At 43.3% G+C, this 19,014-nt stretch overlaps 1 protein-coding gene across 13 annotated transcripts in view; it reads right to left on the reverse strand.

Moving 5' to 3' along the window:
• Positions 1-17,443: 17,443 nt before the first annotated feature.
• BCOR (BCL6 corepressor) overlaps positions 17,444-19,014 on the reverse strand; it is a 119,518-nt gene continuing 117,947 nt past the window's right edge. For all 13 annotated transcript variants that reach the window (XM_042242169.2, XM_042242166.2, XM_042242164.2 and 10 more), the window contains one exon: positions 17,444-18,423. In XM_042242169.2, coding sequence (XP_042098103.1) covers positions 18,360-18,423 — 64 coding nt within the window. In that variant the 3' untranslated portion in view covers positions 17,444-18,359. The remainder of the gene's footprint in view (positions 18,424-19,014) is intronic.

A 19,014-nucleotide genomic window follows, 5' to 3' on the forward strand; every position in this document is an offset into this window, starting at 1 on the left:
GCTCATAGCGATTTGACAAGATAGATACTTATGTCTCTTCCATTGTAAGACTGGTATGGCACTCCACTGTAGGGAACTGCTCTCCTATGTTTTTGTTTCAACATTTTAGGCTCAATATGGCTATTCAAGCTTCGGTCAGCACACTTGCATTCCTACCAGCAGAAAGGAGGAAAAGGAAACTCTACCGTTCCATCTCTGTCTCTCTTGCCCTCAAACCCAGTGTCTTCTAGGATCTGCTCTGGCACTAGACAGTTAGCACCAAGAAGCTGGGAACTGTCTGCTATTCTACTCCAGATTCTGATATGGTGCCCGGTCCATACAAAATGTTAGTCACTCAGTCATGTCCGACTCTTTGCAACCCCATGGACTGTAGCCCTCCAGGTTCCTCTGTCCATGCGATTCTCCAGGCAAGAATACTGGAGTGGGTAGACATTCCCTTCTACAGGGGATCTTCCTGATCCAGGTATTGAACCCCAGTCTCCTGAATTGTGGGCCAATTATTTACCACCTCAGCCACCAGGGAAGCCCAAGTACTCAATAAATAATTCTTGAATAAAGTGAATATCAGGGTCCAAGTCTGTGAGTTGTGTTATGCTCCCACCTCTGTTCCTAGGCTCTGCCTTTGAAAGGCCACTGTCCTTCAAGACCCAGGTATTTTGTCACCTCTTCTAGAATGCATCTTTTACAAATTGAATTGTGTTCCCCCTCCCCCCAAATTTCTCTGTTGAAGTTCTAACTCACAGTATCTGAGAATGGGACCATGTTTGGAAATGGGATCATTGAGGATGTAATCAGTTAAGACGATGTCATACTGGAGTAAGGTGGGCCCTACTGCTGTAAAACTGGAGTCCTTATAAAGAGGGGACATTTGGAGACAGACACACAAAGGGAGCCTGCCATGTGAAGATGAAGGCAGAGATGAAGGCCGTGCTTCTCCAAGCCAAGGAATGCCTGAGACTGCCAGCAAAGCCCCAGCGGCTAGGAGAGAGACCTAGAATAGACTTTCCATCTCACCCTCAGAGGGAACCAATCCTAGTGATATCCTGACCTCAGACTTCCATCCCCTGAAATCATGAAACAATAACAAAATACCACAGATATGGCAACCTAGGAAACAAATCCAGCATATCACAGCAAGCAGCTGAGAGTGCTGGTCTCTGAGTTCCCTGGGGGCCCTTTCACATCGCTGAAGGATGTTGTGAAATTCACTTTGGACAGGGCTTCGTCTGCCTCATCCTGTGTGTGAGTTCCTGAGGAAGAAGAACTATGGATCCTACAGAGTATAGCGATCCTTGCCCAATACCCAGAAATTCACAGAAATTTGTGAATTTGGCTGGGCCACAAAAGTTCCCAGAACCCCAGGAGTTAGGCTATGTTAGATATAACGGTGTTATGCGGTCATATTTTTCCTTCTTGTTCTTAAAAAATATTATGAACGTCCTCCAGTGCAAGAGGAGTAGGACCTTTTTTTGCTGATTTAAAGCCAAACAATTAGAACTCCCCTAGTGGTTCAATGGCTAAGACTCCAGGCTCTCAACGCAGGAGGGCTGGGTTCAATCCCTGGTCAGGGAACTAGATCCCACATGCCACAGCTAACAGTTTGCATGTCACAGCAAAGATCCAAGATCCTACATACCATAACTAAGACTTGGGGCAACCAAATAAACACATTTTTTAAGATAAAATAAATATATATTTTAAAAACAATAAAATCCAGGAAAACTTGAAGGGGAGAGTGTTTGATTCTTTGTTTATTTTAGCAGTACAGCACCTTTCAAGAAAAGACCTGTCTGGTTTGTAGGTTGCCTGATTCAAATGATAACAGGCAGGGAACAAGAAAAACTTGGAGGGCCACAGGGATGGGCAGGAAGTGAACAGTTACCTGAGGATAATGTAGCATGAAGCTTCCAATGTTAAAGGCCCCGACGTGGGGGTGGCCTCAATTCTGAAATCACTGGACCTCTTGGGTCCAGAAAGATGCTGGATAGTTTAATTACTTAGAAAATAAATAAGCAAATAAATCATCAAAAGCTTAGGCCTCTCTGTTTTAGATTTTCCTGAGGGAACACTGACTCCTGGGTTGGGTCATTTCATATTCAGGCGGGGGGCCTGCCCTGACTCAGGCCTGGTGCTCACGCTGAGGGAATACAAAGAAAGGCCTCTCCAGCTTCAAAGGTCTCGCAATATAGTGACACACAATGCAAATTCCTACAGGTAGATTGCCTGGATCCAAAGTGGCCTGTGTATACAGATTGAGTGTTGACCAAGCGGCCATGGTGGGCGGACTTCTGAAGAGATTCAAGACTCAGGCGGGCTCAAAAAACTTGGCCACTCTCCTCAAGGAACTTATGACACCCCAGGGCAGAGATACAGTGTGCCTGTTCTGTTTCAAGGACCAGAAAAGACGTACCTTCCTCCTGGGTTTCCAGAAGCTTCATTCCAATCAGGAATTTTTGCTGGTGGCTTACATTTTACTTCATTTGTTTTCTTTCCTTTTATCTATTTTGTTTGTTTGGGGATGGGACCTGGGCTCCCCTCCCCCCCACCAGTGGAAGCTCAGAGTTCTAACCACTGGACCTCCACAGAAGTCCCTTTATTTCCTTTTATAACTGCAGTTTAGGGAAGGGTTTCTGAGGAATGGGGCAGCTGTGAGGCTGAAGCCACAGCTCAGGGAGAAGGAAAGATTTGGAATGGTTGGTGCGGAAGGGCAGGGTGGGTGGTGGTGGTCAGGAGAGGGTGATATTTGAGGCCATCCAGCCATGCTGCTGAGCCCTGGCTGGGCTGGGTTCTAGCCTCGGGCCTGGAGGAATAAGAGGAGAGTGGTTCTGAGGGACATGGTAGCCAAACATGAGTTGATCTGGGGGTTGACCAGGAGGTCCTCAGGAAGCAAGTGCTGTGAAGGGAAGCTGAGACCTGAGATGGGGGAAGCTGAGAACGGAGAGGCATCTCATCAGTGAGGGAGAGGCTGGAGCTAGATGTGGGAGAGTGGGCTGAGACTGAACCTAGGGTGTGGAAAATAGCACTTTATCAGTTTCACAGAGTTTCTTGAGGTGAAATTGAGCATCTCACCTAAGGCTCCTGGGCGTCCAGTCTGCTCAGAACATCTGCTTCTGCCCTCTCCCCCAAGCACGGTGAGGCAAGAGGACAGAGTCACTTGTTGGAGATTCTGGGGAAAAGTCAGGGGCTTGGACAGCTCAGGGGCTGAGGAGAGGGGAATTCAGAGGAAGGGAGAAATTTAAGGGAACGCAGAAGTTTCGAGATGAAGACACAGGTGACGTCAACAGATCCGTCAGGCCTAAGGCTATTTTTTTTTCTTTTTAGTCTGTTTCAAAGTTTATTTTCTTGATTACATTTCTAATTCTTTCCAGATAAGAGTCTTTTTTAAAAAAAAAAAAACAGAAAAACTAAAAAAATCCCACTCTTGGGTATATATCTGAAGAAAATGAAAACATTCATTTGAAATCATACATGCACTTCAATGTTCACAGCAGCACTATTTACAATAGCCAGGACATGGGAGTAACCTAAGTGTTCATCAAAAGATGAGCGCATAAAGAAGAGGTGATATAATATATACAAAGGAATACTGTGCTGTGCTGTGCTTAGTTGCTCAGTGGTGTCTGACTCTTTGCAACCCCCTGCACTGTAGCCCGCCAGGCTCCTCTGTCTGTGGGATTTTGCAGGCAAGAATACTGGAGTGGGTTGCCATGCCCTCCTCCAGGGCATCTTCCCAACCCAGGGATCGAATCCAGGTCTCCTGCACTGCAGGCAGATTCTTTACCATCTGAGCCACCAGGGAAGCCCATACAATGGAATACTATTCAGCTATAAAACAGAATGAAATAGTGCCTTTTGCAACAACATGAATGGACCTGGAGGGTGTGATGCTTAATGAAATTAGTCAGACAGAAAGAGACAAATATTGTATGTTATCACTTATATGTGGAATCTAAGAGGCTACTTTTAAACAACATTTATTTATAATAATTATGATAATTTTTTTATTTGGCTGAGCCAGGTCTTAGTTGCAGCATGCAGGATCTTCAGTCCTCATTACAGCATGCAAACTCTTAGTTGCAGCATGTGGGGCCTAGTTCCCTGACCAGGGATGGAACTTGGGCCCCCTGCGCTGGGAGCATGGAGTCTTAGTCACTGGTCCACCAGGGAGGTCCCAGAAGCTACTTTTTAAGAGGAGACTCTGGGGCACTTGCGAGGCCTCACAACGTGTCCTTTGCCTCCATTCTAGTCTGTGGCTGTGTCTGGTCTTAATCCCACCTGCCAGGTCTAGGAAATGTTGCTCTTAAGCTATGGGAAGTGTCAGGGTGGTGGTAGTGGGTGACCAGGGGAACAGAATCCAGGACTCAAGGGACTAATATTCTAATTAAAAAAAAAAAAGTGAGAAAGGGAGTTCAAGAAGAAAGCTACTTATAAAACACCCATATGGGACTTCCCTGGTGGTCCAGTGGTTGGGACTCCATGCTTTCATTGCAAGGGCACGGGTTCAATTCCTGGTTGGGGAACTAAGATGTGTGCACACACGTGTGTGTGTGTCTGTGTGTGGTACAGCCAGGAAGAATTAAAAAAAATTTTTTTAAACACTGTATAATATGAAAACAAAACGAAACAGATTTATGAATAGAAAAAGAAAGTTGAAAGGCTATTCACCAAAACCTTGTCTCTCCCTACCCATGTGCTTGCAGTAATAAAAAATTAAAAAATTTTAAATTAAAAGAATTTTTTAAGTTCATGCTTTATACTGGATTCACTTACTTATTCACCAGGAAATTAACCGAGACCCCAGGCTCAACGGCCTCACTGCACTGTTTTTCTGGGGGGGCGTTTAAGGCAGAAGCTCTTGAAATTGTCTCTTTGATGGTCCAACCCCCCCACCAGGGGATGACTCATCCAGACCATGCGCAATATGATAAAATTTGTATTTCATATTTTTGTGTGAAAGAAAAAGAAACCCTCCAGGGATTTATATCAGAGTTTGCAAACTGGTAGGCCTGGGCCTCCCTGAGATAATTCTGCTTGGCCTATCCATTGTTTTATCAATGTCATGAATGCTTGTGAGTGTTCACAGTAAAAGTCCAGATTACTAGCTTCTCTTCTGAAAGGTCAGAAGACCTGGCAATCCAGGGTCCAATCGAAGCCACAGCTAGTCCCAGAAGCACACTGCCCCTTCCGACAGGGTATGGATGGTTCTCACAGCCCCTGTCACCATCTGCTCTAAGTAACCCAGTGTCAGGCGCATGTGAGCATTGAGCCCAAACTTTTCTCCTTTATGTCGTTTTGTGAAACGTAAATTCCTCTGTGGGTATTTCAGCAGGGTTCCTTGGTTTACACTCACTGGATGGTTTCCATTCCATAAAGATTTGGAGTAAAAGGAGTGTGATGGCTTAAAACCATGCCTCCGAATTCTCTGATCCTCTTCCCTCGAAAGATGGAGTTTAGGGAATTCCCTGGCTGTCCAGTGGTTAGAACTCCTTGCTCTCACTGCCAGGGCTCCAGGTTCAATCCCTGGTAGGGGAACTAAGATCCCATAAACTGTACAGCGTGGCCAAAAAAAAGTACAATAAAAAGAAAAAAAAAGATGGACTCTAATCCATCTGTTTTTGAATACAGGCTGGACTTGGTTATTCACTTCTCAAATAGATGTGGGGAGAGTGACAGAGGGTGACTTTCAGAAGCGGGTCATAAAAGGAAAGCTTCAGAACCATCCCTGCTTCTAAGGGCTGCTTGCTCTGGGAGCCTGGCCCCTGTGGGAGGGAAATGTCCCAGGCCACAGGCAGAGTGTAGGTGTGCCAGCTGTCAGCCCACTTCCTTCACTGGAGCACCAGCTAACAGCCAGCTGTGTGACAGAAGGAACCTCCAGAAGATTCCAGCCCCAGCCTATGGGCCACCCCAGGGGATCCCAAGTGGAGTGTAGGTGAGCTGTCTCGAAGGAGGCCTGCTCAAGTTATGAATTCATGAACAAAATGAATGTTGCTGGCCTGTGTGTCTGGCTTTCTTCATTTAGCATAATGTTTTCAAGGTTCATCCACGTTGTAGCAGATGACAGTACTTCATTCCTTTCTATGGCTAAGTAATATTCCACTGTATAGATAGACAACATTTTCACATTTATTTATTCATCCACTGATGGACATTAGAGTTATACTCAGTTTCTTTTTCACTCATGAATAACACTGCTATGAATATTCATGTACAAGATTCTCTGGTGCGGTGTTTTCCTATCTCTTGGGTACATGTCTAGGAGCGGAATTGCTGGGGCATATGGAAAATTCTCTAGCTAACATTTTACAGTATGCCAATCTGTGTTCTAAAGTGGCTGCATCATTTTACATCCCTACCAGCAATGTACACAGGTTCCAATTTCTCCACATTCTTGCTAACATTTTTTATTATCTGTCCTATAGGCGTGAAGTGGTATCTCATTGTGGTTTTGATTTGCATTTCTCTGAAGGCTAAGGATCTTGAACATATGTTTTCAAGTACTTTTTGCCCATTTATATATCTTCTTTGGAGAAAAATCTACTCAAATCCTTTACTTATTTTGTTAATTGAGTAATTTAATTTATTTTTGTTATTGAGTTGTAAGAGTTCTTTCTATAGTTTGAATATGAGTCCCTTATCAGATATAAGATTTGCAAATATTTTCTCCCAGTCCATGGGTTATCTTTTCACTTTTTGAAAAAAATAATTTTCATTTATTATGTATTTATTCACTTGGGGCTTCCCTGGTGGCTCAGATGGTAAAGAATCTGCCTCCAGTGTGGAAGACCTGGGTTTGATCCCTCAGTCAGGAAGATCCCCTGGAGAAAGGAACGGCTACCCACTCCAGTATTCTTGCCTGAAAAATCCCATGGACAGTCGGCTGTGCTGGGTCTTCACGGCTGCATGGGTTTTTTCTCTAGTTGCTGCTACTCTGTAGTTGTCACTGCAGTCGCTTTTCTTGTTGTGGAGCACGGGCTCTAGAGTGCACGGGCTTCAGTAGCTGCGGTTCCCGGGCTCTAGAGCACAAGCTCAATAGTTGTGGCACATGGGCTTAGTTACTCCTTGGCATGTGGGATCTTCCCGGGCCAGGGATCAAACCCGTGTCTCCTGCATTGGCAGGCAGATTCTTCACCGCTGAGTCACCAGGGAAGCCCTGATCTTTTTACTTTCTTGATCATATTATTTGCAGCACAAGTTTTTAATCCTCAAAAGGCCCAATTTTTTTTTAAACCATCATTTAATTATTTTTCAATTGAGGTAGAATTGATTTACCTTGTTTCAGGTGTACAGCAAAGTGACTCATGTATATATATATATATATCAACTTATTTTTTTGCTTTGGTTGTTCATGCTTTTGGTGTCATGTCTAAAAAACATTGCCTAACCTCCAGTACTCTTGCCTGGAAAATTCCATGGACGGAGGAGCCTGGTAGGCTGCAGTCCATGAGGTCGCAGAGTTGGACACGACTGAGTGACTTCCCTTTCACTTTTCACTTTCATGCATTGGAGAAGGAAATGGCAACCCACTCCAGTGTTCTTGCCTAGAGAATCCCAGGGACAGGGGAGCCTGGTGGGCTGCCGTCTATGGGGTCGCACAGAGTGGGACACGACTGAAGCGACTTAGCAGCAGCAGCAGCAACCAAGATTTGCTCCTATGTTTTCTCCTGAGTTTGATAGTCTTAGCTCCTATATGTAGGTCATTGCTCCATTTTTAGTTTATTCGTCGGTATGGTATGCAGTCAGGGTCCAACTTCATTCTTTGCAGGTGAATCCCACTTCCCCATGTTAAAAAGGCTGTTAGGGGAGCTTCTCTGGTGGTCCAGCAACTGAGACTCCACATTCCCAATGTAAAGGGCCCATGTTCCATCCCTGGTCAAGGAACTAGATTCCACATGCTGCAACTAAAGACCTAGTGCAGTCAAATAAATAAATATTAAAAAAAAAAAAAAGCTGTCCTTTCTGTCATTGAATAGTCCTGGTACCCTTGTTGAAAGTCAGTTGACCATCTCTGTGATAGTTTCTTTCTGGACTCTTTTCTAGTTTATCCCATTGGTCTATATGTCTGTCCTTATGCCAGTGTAAACCATCAAGCTTGGGAGTGACTTTTATGCAACCATGGTAACTGGAAGAAGGAGGCAGCAGGGAGGGGAATGGCTAGAAGAGATCAAGTGTAAGATGGAGAAGGAGAAGGTAGCTGAAGGAAGAGACAGGAATCTTCCTTGCTCCTTTTTGAGACTCCTTAAGCCTATCCTCTGCTTAAATTTGCAGACCCTAAAAATGCCAGTCTTAAAAAAAAAAAGCCACCCTTGCACATGCACAAGTGGTTTCTTCCAACCCAGGCACTGGGTCATGAGGGCTGCTCATTTCTGGGGAACTGAAATCTCGTGGCGTAACAAACAAGTAGGCCAATTTAGAAAGGTTCAGGCTTGGCCTTCTCAGTCCCACCCTTTTAGCTTGACGTCATTGGTTGGGGGCATTGTTAGGACTTGTGTAGACCTTGCAAATCTAGCAGATTTGGGGATGGGAGTGACAGAGGCAAAAGTTCAGCCTTGGCCCAATCGGCCAGACTCAGAGTTAACCTCCAAAATGTGTTCAAGGTCATGCACCCACCAGCTAGCAAGATTAATCTGTAGGGGAAGGCCAGGCAGATAAGCAACAACTGCTAACTCTTACAATTTTCCTTCTAGAACTGTGAACATAGGATGTGCCTGAAGACCAGAAACTCTTTGTTATTTTAAACATCACGCAGGCTTAAGTCAAAAGGAATTTCTGCTTCCGAAGTTCACATCCTTAGCATTTCCTTCCTTCTTCTTCCTCCTCCTCCCATTCCTTCCTCCTTCTAGTAACCATTTCTCCTCCTCCACTGCCCCTCTACAACCCAAAGGCAGGAACTACCCTGAATTAAGTATGTATCACTCTTCTTGTTTTTGTATCTTTACCAACTGGTCAGAAACTCATTAAGAGCATAACATGGTACTTGGCCTATTTGGAAATGTTAGATAAATATGTCACGCTTTACCCATTCTTCTGTAACTTGCCTTCTATTTTGGTCAATATTATGTTTGTGACATGAATCTGTCTTGGTTGGTGTCTAATATCTCTTTGGTTGACTATAAACCAATTTATTTATTCGTTTGCCTGCTCAAAACACCCCCTTCCCAGAGAGGCCCTCTGTGTCCTGATTATTCATCTAAAGCTGAGTTTTTCTTTCTTCTTCCTCCTCTGCCTCCTGTAATATAAACAAATTGAGGGGAAAAAAAAGCAGTTTCCAAAAATCAAGTTGGTCCCCTGCTAATTCTGATCTTAGTCCTCTCTTATAGCACTTGTGGCTGAAGGAAAGTTGTCTACTTTTGGGTCCACCAAGCAGTAGATGCTAGGACTTCCCTGGTGCTCCAGTGATTAAGAATCTACCTGCCAATGCAAGGGATACAGGTTCGATCCCTGGTCTGGGAAGATCCCACATGCCACAGGGCAACCAAGCCCGTGCACCCTAACTACTGAGCCCGTGCTCTAGAGCCTGTGATCTGCAACAAGAGAAGCCACTACGGTGAGTACCTGCACACCACAACTAGAGAGTGGCCCCTGCTTGCCACAACTAGAGAAAGCCTGTGGGCAGCAAAGAAGACCAAGTACAGCCGAAGAAAAAAAAGTAGATGCCAAGATGGGATCAGACAGGAAAATCAGTCACTGGGGAGGAAGGAGGAAAAGGTAAGGAGATTGTTCAGACCTCGATCAGGTCAGACACCTGGAAGGAGAGGTGAAGGAATATTCTCAGGCTGCAGCGTAGTTCCCAGCAAGCTCCAGCCAGGCTGTGGAGAGTCTTGAGCTAAAGTCAACCATTGGAGGAGCCCTGCATCTCGCCATAATGAGGGGCCTCAGTATTGCTGCTGTGCTCAGTCACTGGCTGGGAACAGCCCCCCAGGGAAGTGTGACCTCGGCCTGAATGCAGTGGTGGTTCCTGAGAAGAAAGACAGCCGGGCCTTCCATGAAACATATTCCTCATGTGGCAGGTCTGAACAGTGGGCTCTCGTGCCTGCCATACCCCTCCCCAGCAGCTTGGTTCTGCCTGCCTGCCTGGCTGATCAGTCCCCCCATTTGTCCAAACCAGAGGGCTCTGGGAAGGAGGGTGTTGTGGACTGAATGTGGTATCCCCCTCAAATTTCATGTGTTGAAAGCTTAACCCTCAATGTGCTGGTATTTGGTGATGGGGCCTTTAGGAGGTAATTAGGTCCTAAAAGTGGAGAACCCTCATGAACGGAATTAGTGCCCTTTAAGAAGAGGCCAGAGCCCTAATTAACTCCTTTCTGCCATGTGAGGATGCAAGGAGAGGTTGGCAATCTGCACCCCCAAAGAGGGCCTTCCCCAGAACCCAACCATGCAGTCACCCTGATCTCGAACTTCTAGCCTCCAGGACTGTGAGAAAGAAGTTTCTCCTGTTTATAACATCTCCAGTCTATGGTATTGAATAGACTAAGACAGGGAGTTACTTCAGCGTCAAACAAGAGAGACACCTCCTTCCCTGAACCAGACCGGAAGAATCCAAACCCCAACATCTGCACCTGGGCTTAGGGAAGGGTCTTAGTGGGGAGGGACTGCACAACTTTTGGGGCCTTGTTTTTGACAGAATCCTAAGACCTTTTAGAAAAGGAAGAAGAGTGACAAGGTAATAAATGTTTTAACCTGTCTTTGTTTCATCTTTCTCTGCGACAGCAGTTATGAGAGACACTGAAAAAAGTCTTACATTTTCCTTTCTTTCCCCTCCCCAACTTATTATTTTGAAATTTTTCAAACCTATGAAAAGTTGGAAGAACAGTTTAATACATCCTTTGTCTAGATTCACCAATTATTATTTTGCTTTTGTTATCTGTGTGTGTGTATAGCCTTTTTCGCTGAACCATTTGAAACTAAATTACAGACATCATGATAATTCTCCCTTAAACACCCTAGCATACATCTTCCAAGAATAAGAACATTTTCTTACAAAACCACAATGCTGTTATCACTCCTAAGGAAATTTACATTTATTCAATAATACCTTCTAATTTATAGTCTTTATTTCAATTTCCCCACTGACTCTATAGTGATAGAAACCACATCATTGGTTGCCTAGGGTGAGGAGAATGTTGAAAGCAAAAAGGCACAAGGGAACTTTGGGGGGTGATGGAAATATTAGACTCTTGATTGGGAGTGGTGGTTACATGGGTGTAAAATTGTCAAAACTCATAGAACTGTACATTTTAAATGGGTGTCTTTTATTTTATCTAAATTATACCTCAATGAGATTGAATTTAAAAAATTTTCCCAGTAGTCACAAAAGTGTTTATTAACTATTTTTTCCCTGATCTAGAGAACTATCAAGGTTCATGCATTGCATTTCATTGTTTTGTCTCTTTGAACTTCTCTAATCTAGAATATTCCCTCCTGCTTTTTTTTTTTTTTTTTTATGGCAGTGATTAAGAAATAGAAATAAAGCCAGAGCACTTGTTTTGCAAAATGTCCCACATTCTGGGTTTATCCCTTTCCTCATGATGGGATCGGGTTCTGCATTTTTGACAAGAACACTGTAGAGGTGATGCTGTGTCCTTTTTATTCTTATTCATCATGTTGGGAGGCATATGGTACCAGTCTCTTCCTCTCCAGGTGAAGCTCACATTGTCAGCTAAAGACTCAGGGTCAGCCATTTCTTTAAGCAACGCCTGGTTCTTGATAGTGGGGAATGGTATTTAGAAACCAAGAACTTGGTCCTGGATGTGTTCATTGCTACTGGGGTATCAATGTTTTGGAGGCCCTTTCAGTGGGCACACAGAGCTTGGAAATCCAAGTTGTATTTGTTTAAATATACAGTTGACAATTCAAATCCAACATCACAAGGTTCTTTCTCCCTTCTGTACATTTCAAATTCATATCTCCCTTCTCACACAGAGGGCATGACATTACCAACATATTTATCATTTGCTCTATCTTATAATGGGTATAAAATTATAAAATACTTGCAATAAAATACAATATCAATACAAGTATCACTACAAGAGATCTGCTAAGTAAATTTCATGATATCTTTGCAGTTATTTTTGTCCTTAGAATATATTCTACTATGGATGTACACTCTGTACTGTTTAAAACTATCTTGAGCTAATTCTTTTCTCTGTGTGGTAATACTATCAATAGGATACAAAGTTTCATTTGATCCTGTTTATATTCAAATTCAGCATTTATCCTTATTCATCTATTTTTGTTTTTTGAATATTTAAAACATTAAAAACTATATAATAGGCATACACAGAGTGTCTTGCCCCTTTCCTGAGCTTTTGTCATTGAGGACTAGCGTTTGCCATAATTTCTCTTTCAGAGTTTTCCAGTGAAGAGGTCATCACCAGATGGTAGAGATAAAGAAGGAAAACAAATCTATCTGCAAGAATTTACAAACTGTATGCGATGAGACAGGATCATTTCAGGGTCTTTTTTTAAGTATACAACTTTTTAGAAAGGGGAATCTAAGCATTTATCTAGTGCCTACTACCTGTTGGGCACTGTGATTGGTGTTCTCATTTAATCCTCACAACTCAGAAAGACAAGTATTGATGTTCATTAAAAACAACAACAAAAAAACTTTTATTGTGGAAAATTTCAACTATACCCCAAAGTAGAGAGAGTAGTGCAAATAAACTTCCATGTACCCATCATCCACTTCAATTACCAACTGATAATCAGGCTTGTTTTATCTATACTTACCTCCTCCTTCCCCCATCTCCTGGATGATTTTGATGCAAAATATCCTGTCATTTCACCCATAAATATTTCAGCATGTATTGTTAAAAGATAAGGTCTCTACCAAAAAAAAAAAAAAAAAGCTTGGTGTTCCTATTTCCCTAATTTTCACAAATATTTCCTAGTTTTAGTTTGTTCAAATCAGAGTCTAAGATCCTTATTATACAATTCTGGTATTTCTCTTAAGTCTCTTGTTAGTCTGTGGTTCCCCTCACCTGTTTTTTTTTTCCACTGACAACTTGAAGAAACTAAATACATGTGCCTTATAGAGCTTCAATCTGGCTTTTGCTGAATGCATACACATACTGTCCTAACATGTTCTTTTGTCCCTTTTATTTTTGGTAAATTGCAAAATAAATCTAAACACTGTCCATACAAGTAGCTACTGAGCACTTGAAATGTGGCCAGTCCAAATTGACATACATTGGATAATCCAATAAAATACACATTGGATTTTTAAAAAAGTTTTAGTAGAAAAAAATAAAAGTATCTCATTAATAATGATTTTTATGGGCTTCCCTGGTGGCTCAGTGGTAAAGAATCCACCTGCTAATGCAGGAGACACGGTTTCGATTCGTGATCCGGGAATATCCCACATGTTGTGAAGAAACTAAGTCTATGCGCCACAACCACTGAGCCTGTGCTCTAGAGCCTGGGAACTGCAACTACTGAGCCCACGTGCTGCAACTAATGAAGCCTGCATGCCCTAGAGCCTGTGCTTGGCAACAAAAGAAGCCACTGCAATGAGAAGCTCCTGCACCACAATTAGAGAGTAGCCCCCAACTTGCTGCAACTAGAGAAAAGTCCACGTGGCAATGAAGACCCAGCACAGCCAAAAGTAATAAATAAAAAAATGCCAGTCAAGATGTTACACCAGTAAAAAAAAAGATTTTTACTACTTTGCCAACTAAGGTCCATCTAGTCAAGGCTATGGTTTTTCCAGTGGTCATGTATGGATGTGACAGTTGGACTGTGAAGAAGGCTGAGTGCCGAAGAATTGATGCTTTTGAACTGTGGTGTTGGAGAAGACTCTTGAGAGTCCCTTGGACTGCAAGGAGATCCAACCAGTCCATTCTGAAGGAGATCAGCCCTGGGATTTCTTTGGAAGGAATGATGCTAAAGCTGAAACTCCAGTACTTTGGCCACCTCATGCGAAGAGTTGACTCATTGGAAAAGACTGATGCTGGGAGGGATTAGGGGCAGGAGGAGAAGGGGACAACAGAGGATGAGATGGCTGGATGGTATCACGGACTCGATGGACGTGAGTCTGAGTGAACTCCGGGAGTTGGTGATGGACAGGGAGGTCTGGCGTGCTGCGATTCATGGGGTCGCAAAGAGTCGGACACGACTGAGCGACTGAACTGAACTGAACTGAAACTGAACACATTCAAATGGTAATACTTTGGGATAGATTGAGTTAAAATATAAACATTTTCATTTATTTTTTTCCCCCACTTTTAAAAATGTACCTGCTAGGGAATTCCCTGGTTGTCCAGTGGTTAGGAATCATGTTTTCATTGCCAAGGTCCTGGATTCAATCCCTGGTTGGGGAACTGAGAACCTGTAAGTGGTACAGCATGGCCAAAAAAAAAAAAAAAAAAAAACCCTCTAGTGAAGAACTTAAGAGCCTCTTGATGAAAGAGGAGAGTGAAAAAGTTGGCTTAAAGCTCAACATTCAGAAAATGAAGATCATGGCATCTGGTCCCATCACTTCATGGCAAATAGATGGGGAAACAGTGGAAACAGTGGCTGACTTTATTTTGGGGGGCTCCAAAATCACTGCAGATGATGATTGCAGCCATGAAATTAAAAGACGCTTACTCCTTGGAAGGAAAGTTATGACCAACCTAGAGAGCAGATTAAAAAGCAGACATTACTTTGCCAACAAAAGTCCATCTAGTCAAGGCTATGGTTTTTCCAGTAGTCATGTATGGATGTGAGTTGGACTATAAAAAAAGCTGAGCACCAAAGAATTGATGCTTTTGAACTGTGGTGTTGGAGAAGACTCTTGAGAGTCCTTTGGACTGCAACGAGATCCAACCAGTCCATCCTAAAGGAGATCAGTCCTGGGTGTTCACTGGAAGGACTGATGCTGAAGCTGAAACTCCAATACTTTGGCCACCTGATGCGAAGAGCTGACTCATTTGAAAAGACCCTGATGCTTGGAAAGATTGAAGGTGGGAGAAGGGGACAACAGAGGGTGAGATGGTTAGATGGCATCATCGACTCAATGGACATGAGTTTGGGTGAACTCCAGGAGTTGGTGATGGACAGGGAGGCCTGGCATGCTTCGGTTCATGGGGTTGCAAAGAGTTGGACACGACTGAGTGACTGAACTGAAAAAAAAAGAAATAACCCAAAACACCTCTAAAAAAATGTAGCTACTAGAATATTTTAAATTACACATTTGACTTACATTATATTCCTATTGGGCAATGCAGCTCTGGAGGCTCATCCATTTCAGGTTCAATTTTTTGGTACCACTACTTCATAGGAGGTGAAGTGTTTGCTTATCAGGAGCCTCAGAATGCCTGGTTGTTCCTTTTTGCGTTTTCTATTTTTGGTAATGTTGGCATTTATGACTGGTCATTGCCTAGATGTATTTCATTAAGGGTTGTAAAATGGTTAACACCTTATATTGGCTGTAATACTATTATAAAGCAAAACATTTCATGGAGGAAAGGCAGAGAAATGCTTCATTTTTTCCCTTTATTTGCCAGTTTTGAAATAATGAGGTTTTCCCTAACATTCCTCCAAAGAGATCAATGAGTTTGTTGTTTTATATACCATTATGAACTCATGGATTTGAACATATTTAATGTGTACAGTACTCTCCCCTAATCAATGAGGGATACATTCCAGGACCCCTCAGTGGATGGCCTGAAATTAGAGACTTAATGACGCAGTTGGCTACTAAGTGACAAAAAGGGCAGGTAGCATACACAGCGTGGAAAAGTTGGACAAAGGGATATGTCCTGGGAAGGACTGAGCAAACTTTTATTATGCTACTCAGGACAGTGTACAATATGAATTGTTTCTGGGATTTTCCATTGAATGTTTTTGGACCAAGGTTGACCATGGCTGACTGAAATCTCAGAAAGCGGAAACTGCAGATTGGGGGTAGGATGGAGGGAACTACTCTGTATTTGTTACAGTTACCCTCATTGATGCTAAGTGGCCTGTATTTATAGGGGCTTCTCCAAGTTGGCTACTGAAGCTCTGACACAGCCCCACCAGCTTATATATTGTGTGTATGTCCATACTCCCTGCCAACTCTCACTGTAATCAACCATTTCTCAAAGGAACCTCAATTCTCTTTAGTGGGAAAAGGTATTCAGTATCCAGTCTGGGAGTTGTTCGGAGAAGGCAATGGCACCCCACTCCAGTACTCTTGCCTGGAAAATCCCATGGACGGAGGAGCCTGGTAGGCTGCAGTCCATGAGGTCGCAAAGAGTTGGACACGACTGAGCGACTTCACTTTGACTTTTCACTTTCATGCATTGGAGAAGGAAACGGCAACCCACTCCAGTGTTCTTGCCTGGAGAATCCCAGGGACGGGGGAGCCCGGTCTATGGGGTCGCACAGAGTTGTACACAACTAAAACGATTTAGCTGCAGCAGCTTAACAGCAGCAGCTGGGAGTTGTTTAGTCACTAAATTGTGTCTGATTCTTTTGCGATCCCATGGACTGGGCCCCTCAGTTCATGGGATTTTCCAGATAAGAATACTGGAGTGTGTTGCCGTTTCCTCCTCTAGGGGATCTTCCTGACCCAGGGATCAAACCTGTGACTCCTGCATTAGCAGGCGGATTCTTTACCACTGAGCCAATGGGAAGCCCAATTCAAGATCAGGACTACCTGATTTCTTTCCTTTAGTTTTTGGCTGTGCCACACGGCTTGCAAGATCTGAGTTCCTCGACCAGGGATTGAGTGCATGCCTTCAGCAGCGAAAGCACTAACCACTGGATTGCCAGGGAATTCCCAAGGGAATTTTTCTTAACTTTTTCTTTAACCTTACCAATCCTATATTTGCATCTCCTTTCTTCCATGCAGAAAACCACATTTCTCAACCATGCCAAATAACTTTTTTGCTTCATCTCACAACGCAAACAGGATAGTCTCAGCATCACAATGCAGACACTATCAACAAGGATAGGATTAATGAAAATAAACTAATTTACTAATTATTTAAGTTTCTCCAGTCTTCTGTCCTTAGGGCAAGGGATTATATAGTCACTTTATTCTTTTTTAAAGCCACCTGAAATAGTTCCTTTCGGTGTGGTTACACTTCCAACTGGATGGTTAGGGTTTGTTTGTTTTTTGACATTGCTTTTGGTTTATAAATACGTAAACTCTCAAGTCGAATTGATATTGCAAGAACATTCAGAGTGAAGCTTCCACCCCTTTCCCTGGCAGCATGTTCTTTACCCAGAGGTAACCATTTCTAAAGTGAATTAGAAGGCTGGCTCTCAATTCCTTGTACAGTTGGCTTAGTATCACAGTGCGGATGTATCACTATAACTTCAAACAGGGACTGGCTGATGGGCATTTGGGTGTTTTCAGCCTTTTGCTGTTACTATTGGGCCAACTTGACAAGGAAGATGTCCAAGGGCACACCTATGGTTAGCATATTAAGATGAGATTTGGTGGGAGTAGGAGAAAAACTCATAAGAACAGTGGTTTCAACAGAATTGTTTATTTTTCTCGAACATAAAAGGTAGGCAGAGCAGGGCAGCACAGGGCAGGGCTGATGTGATGGTTCAGGGACACTAGGTCGTAAGGGGCCCCAGGTTCCTTAAGCACACTGAATGTTCGACTTCCATGCTTCATGGTCCAGGGTGGCTGCTGTGGCAGTAGCTGTCACAACCACATTGTAGCCAGGAGATAGGATAGGACGAAGAGCATGCCCTCAATCTTTACACCTTCAGAATTCTATTCTATTCAGAGAATAGAATACTTCTATTCTCCACCTGTGCTATGAGGGATTCATTGCCTGGGAGCCTGCTACGGCTAGTACGATCTCACTTGCACTGTTTATCTTCACTATGGAAAGCTACTCTACACCCAGTGGGATGTCGTCTCTACTGGTGTTCCCTCTGCTCCCATGGTGGGGGGGAGGATGCACCCACACCTATGGCACCTCCTAACCACTGGGGAGCTCCTTGACATCCAACCTTTCCTAGGCCATGAACAGCTCATTTCCACCTAGAATCAGTTCTTTAGCTGTTCTTCATCCACCTTTTCAAACACCTGATGTTTCTTACAGTAAGTGTTCTAACTTACCAATGGCTCCTCCAATTGCATGAACCATAACCTTAAATGTCTCCTAAACCAAGCCCATAACCTCCCCTGCACCCCTTAAACCTATGGCTCTCACTTATTTTCTTTTTTTTTTTCCCACTTATTTTCTTAATTAATAGATGACCTTCATCCAGGAGAGAACCTCAGTTGGTCGCGAGCCCACCCTTTAACTCCAGCCCAAATGCAAATACAAAGAGCCAAATACCTTGGAATTGTTATTCTTTGCTTTAATTTGGGCACTTGGGGGCCCCTCGTTGCCTGTTAATTCAGGCTCACCAGTGCTCTTTCATTTCAATCATTTCTGCAGGTCTCTTTTGCTTTGTTCGTGACCACTTCCACTTGCTATCTGAGATGACTTCCTAAAAAACAAAAAGTTCAGCAAAACTGTTAACACTGGTTTTAACTTTTCGGGTGGGGAATGGGAGAAAGGGTTGGTTTGGGATGATAAGAACTTCTATTTCTGAAATGTTGAAATTCTTTTTTAAAAAACAATCAAAGTGTATTTTATGATCCAAAAAATAAAATAATAGGGCTTCCTTGGTGGCTCAGTGGAAAAGAATCCACTGGCCAGCGCAGAAGACATGGGTTTGATCCCTGGGTCGGGTAGATCCCACATGCAACTATAAGCCTGTGCACCACCACTACTGAGCCCATGCTCTAGAGCTCAGGAGCTGAGAACACTGAGCCCACACACCACAACTACTGGAGCCCACATGCTGTAGAGCCCATGCTCTGCAATGAGAGGCGCCGAAGGAAGAAGCCCACACATTGCAATAGAGTAGCCCCCGCTCGTCGCACCTAGAGAAAGCCCATGCAGCAAGACCCAGCACAGCCAAAAATAAATTTAAAAATACAATTTTTAAAACTAATAAATAAAGTAAATAAATTGAGAACACTGTTCTCTGATTTCCTTGTCTTCAGGATAAATCCCAAACTTCATTTGGTACTCA

The sequence above is a fragment of the Ovis aries genome, chromosome X (assembly GCF_016772045.2).
Source record: "Ovis aries strain OAR_USU_Benz2616 breed Rambouillet chromosome X, ARS-UI_Ramb_v3.0, whole genome shotgun sequence".
NCBI lineage: Eukaryota > Metazoa > Chordata > Mammalia > Artiodactyla > Bovidae > Ovis > Ovis aries.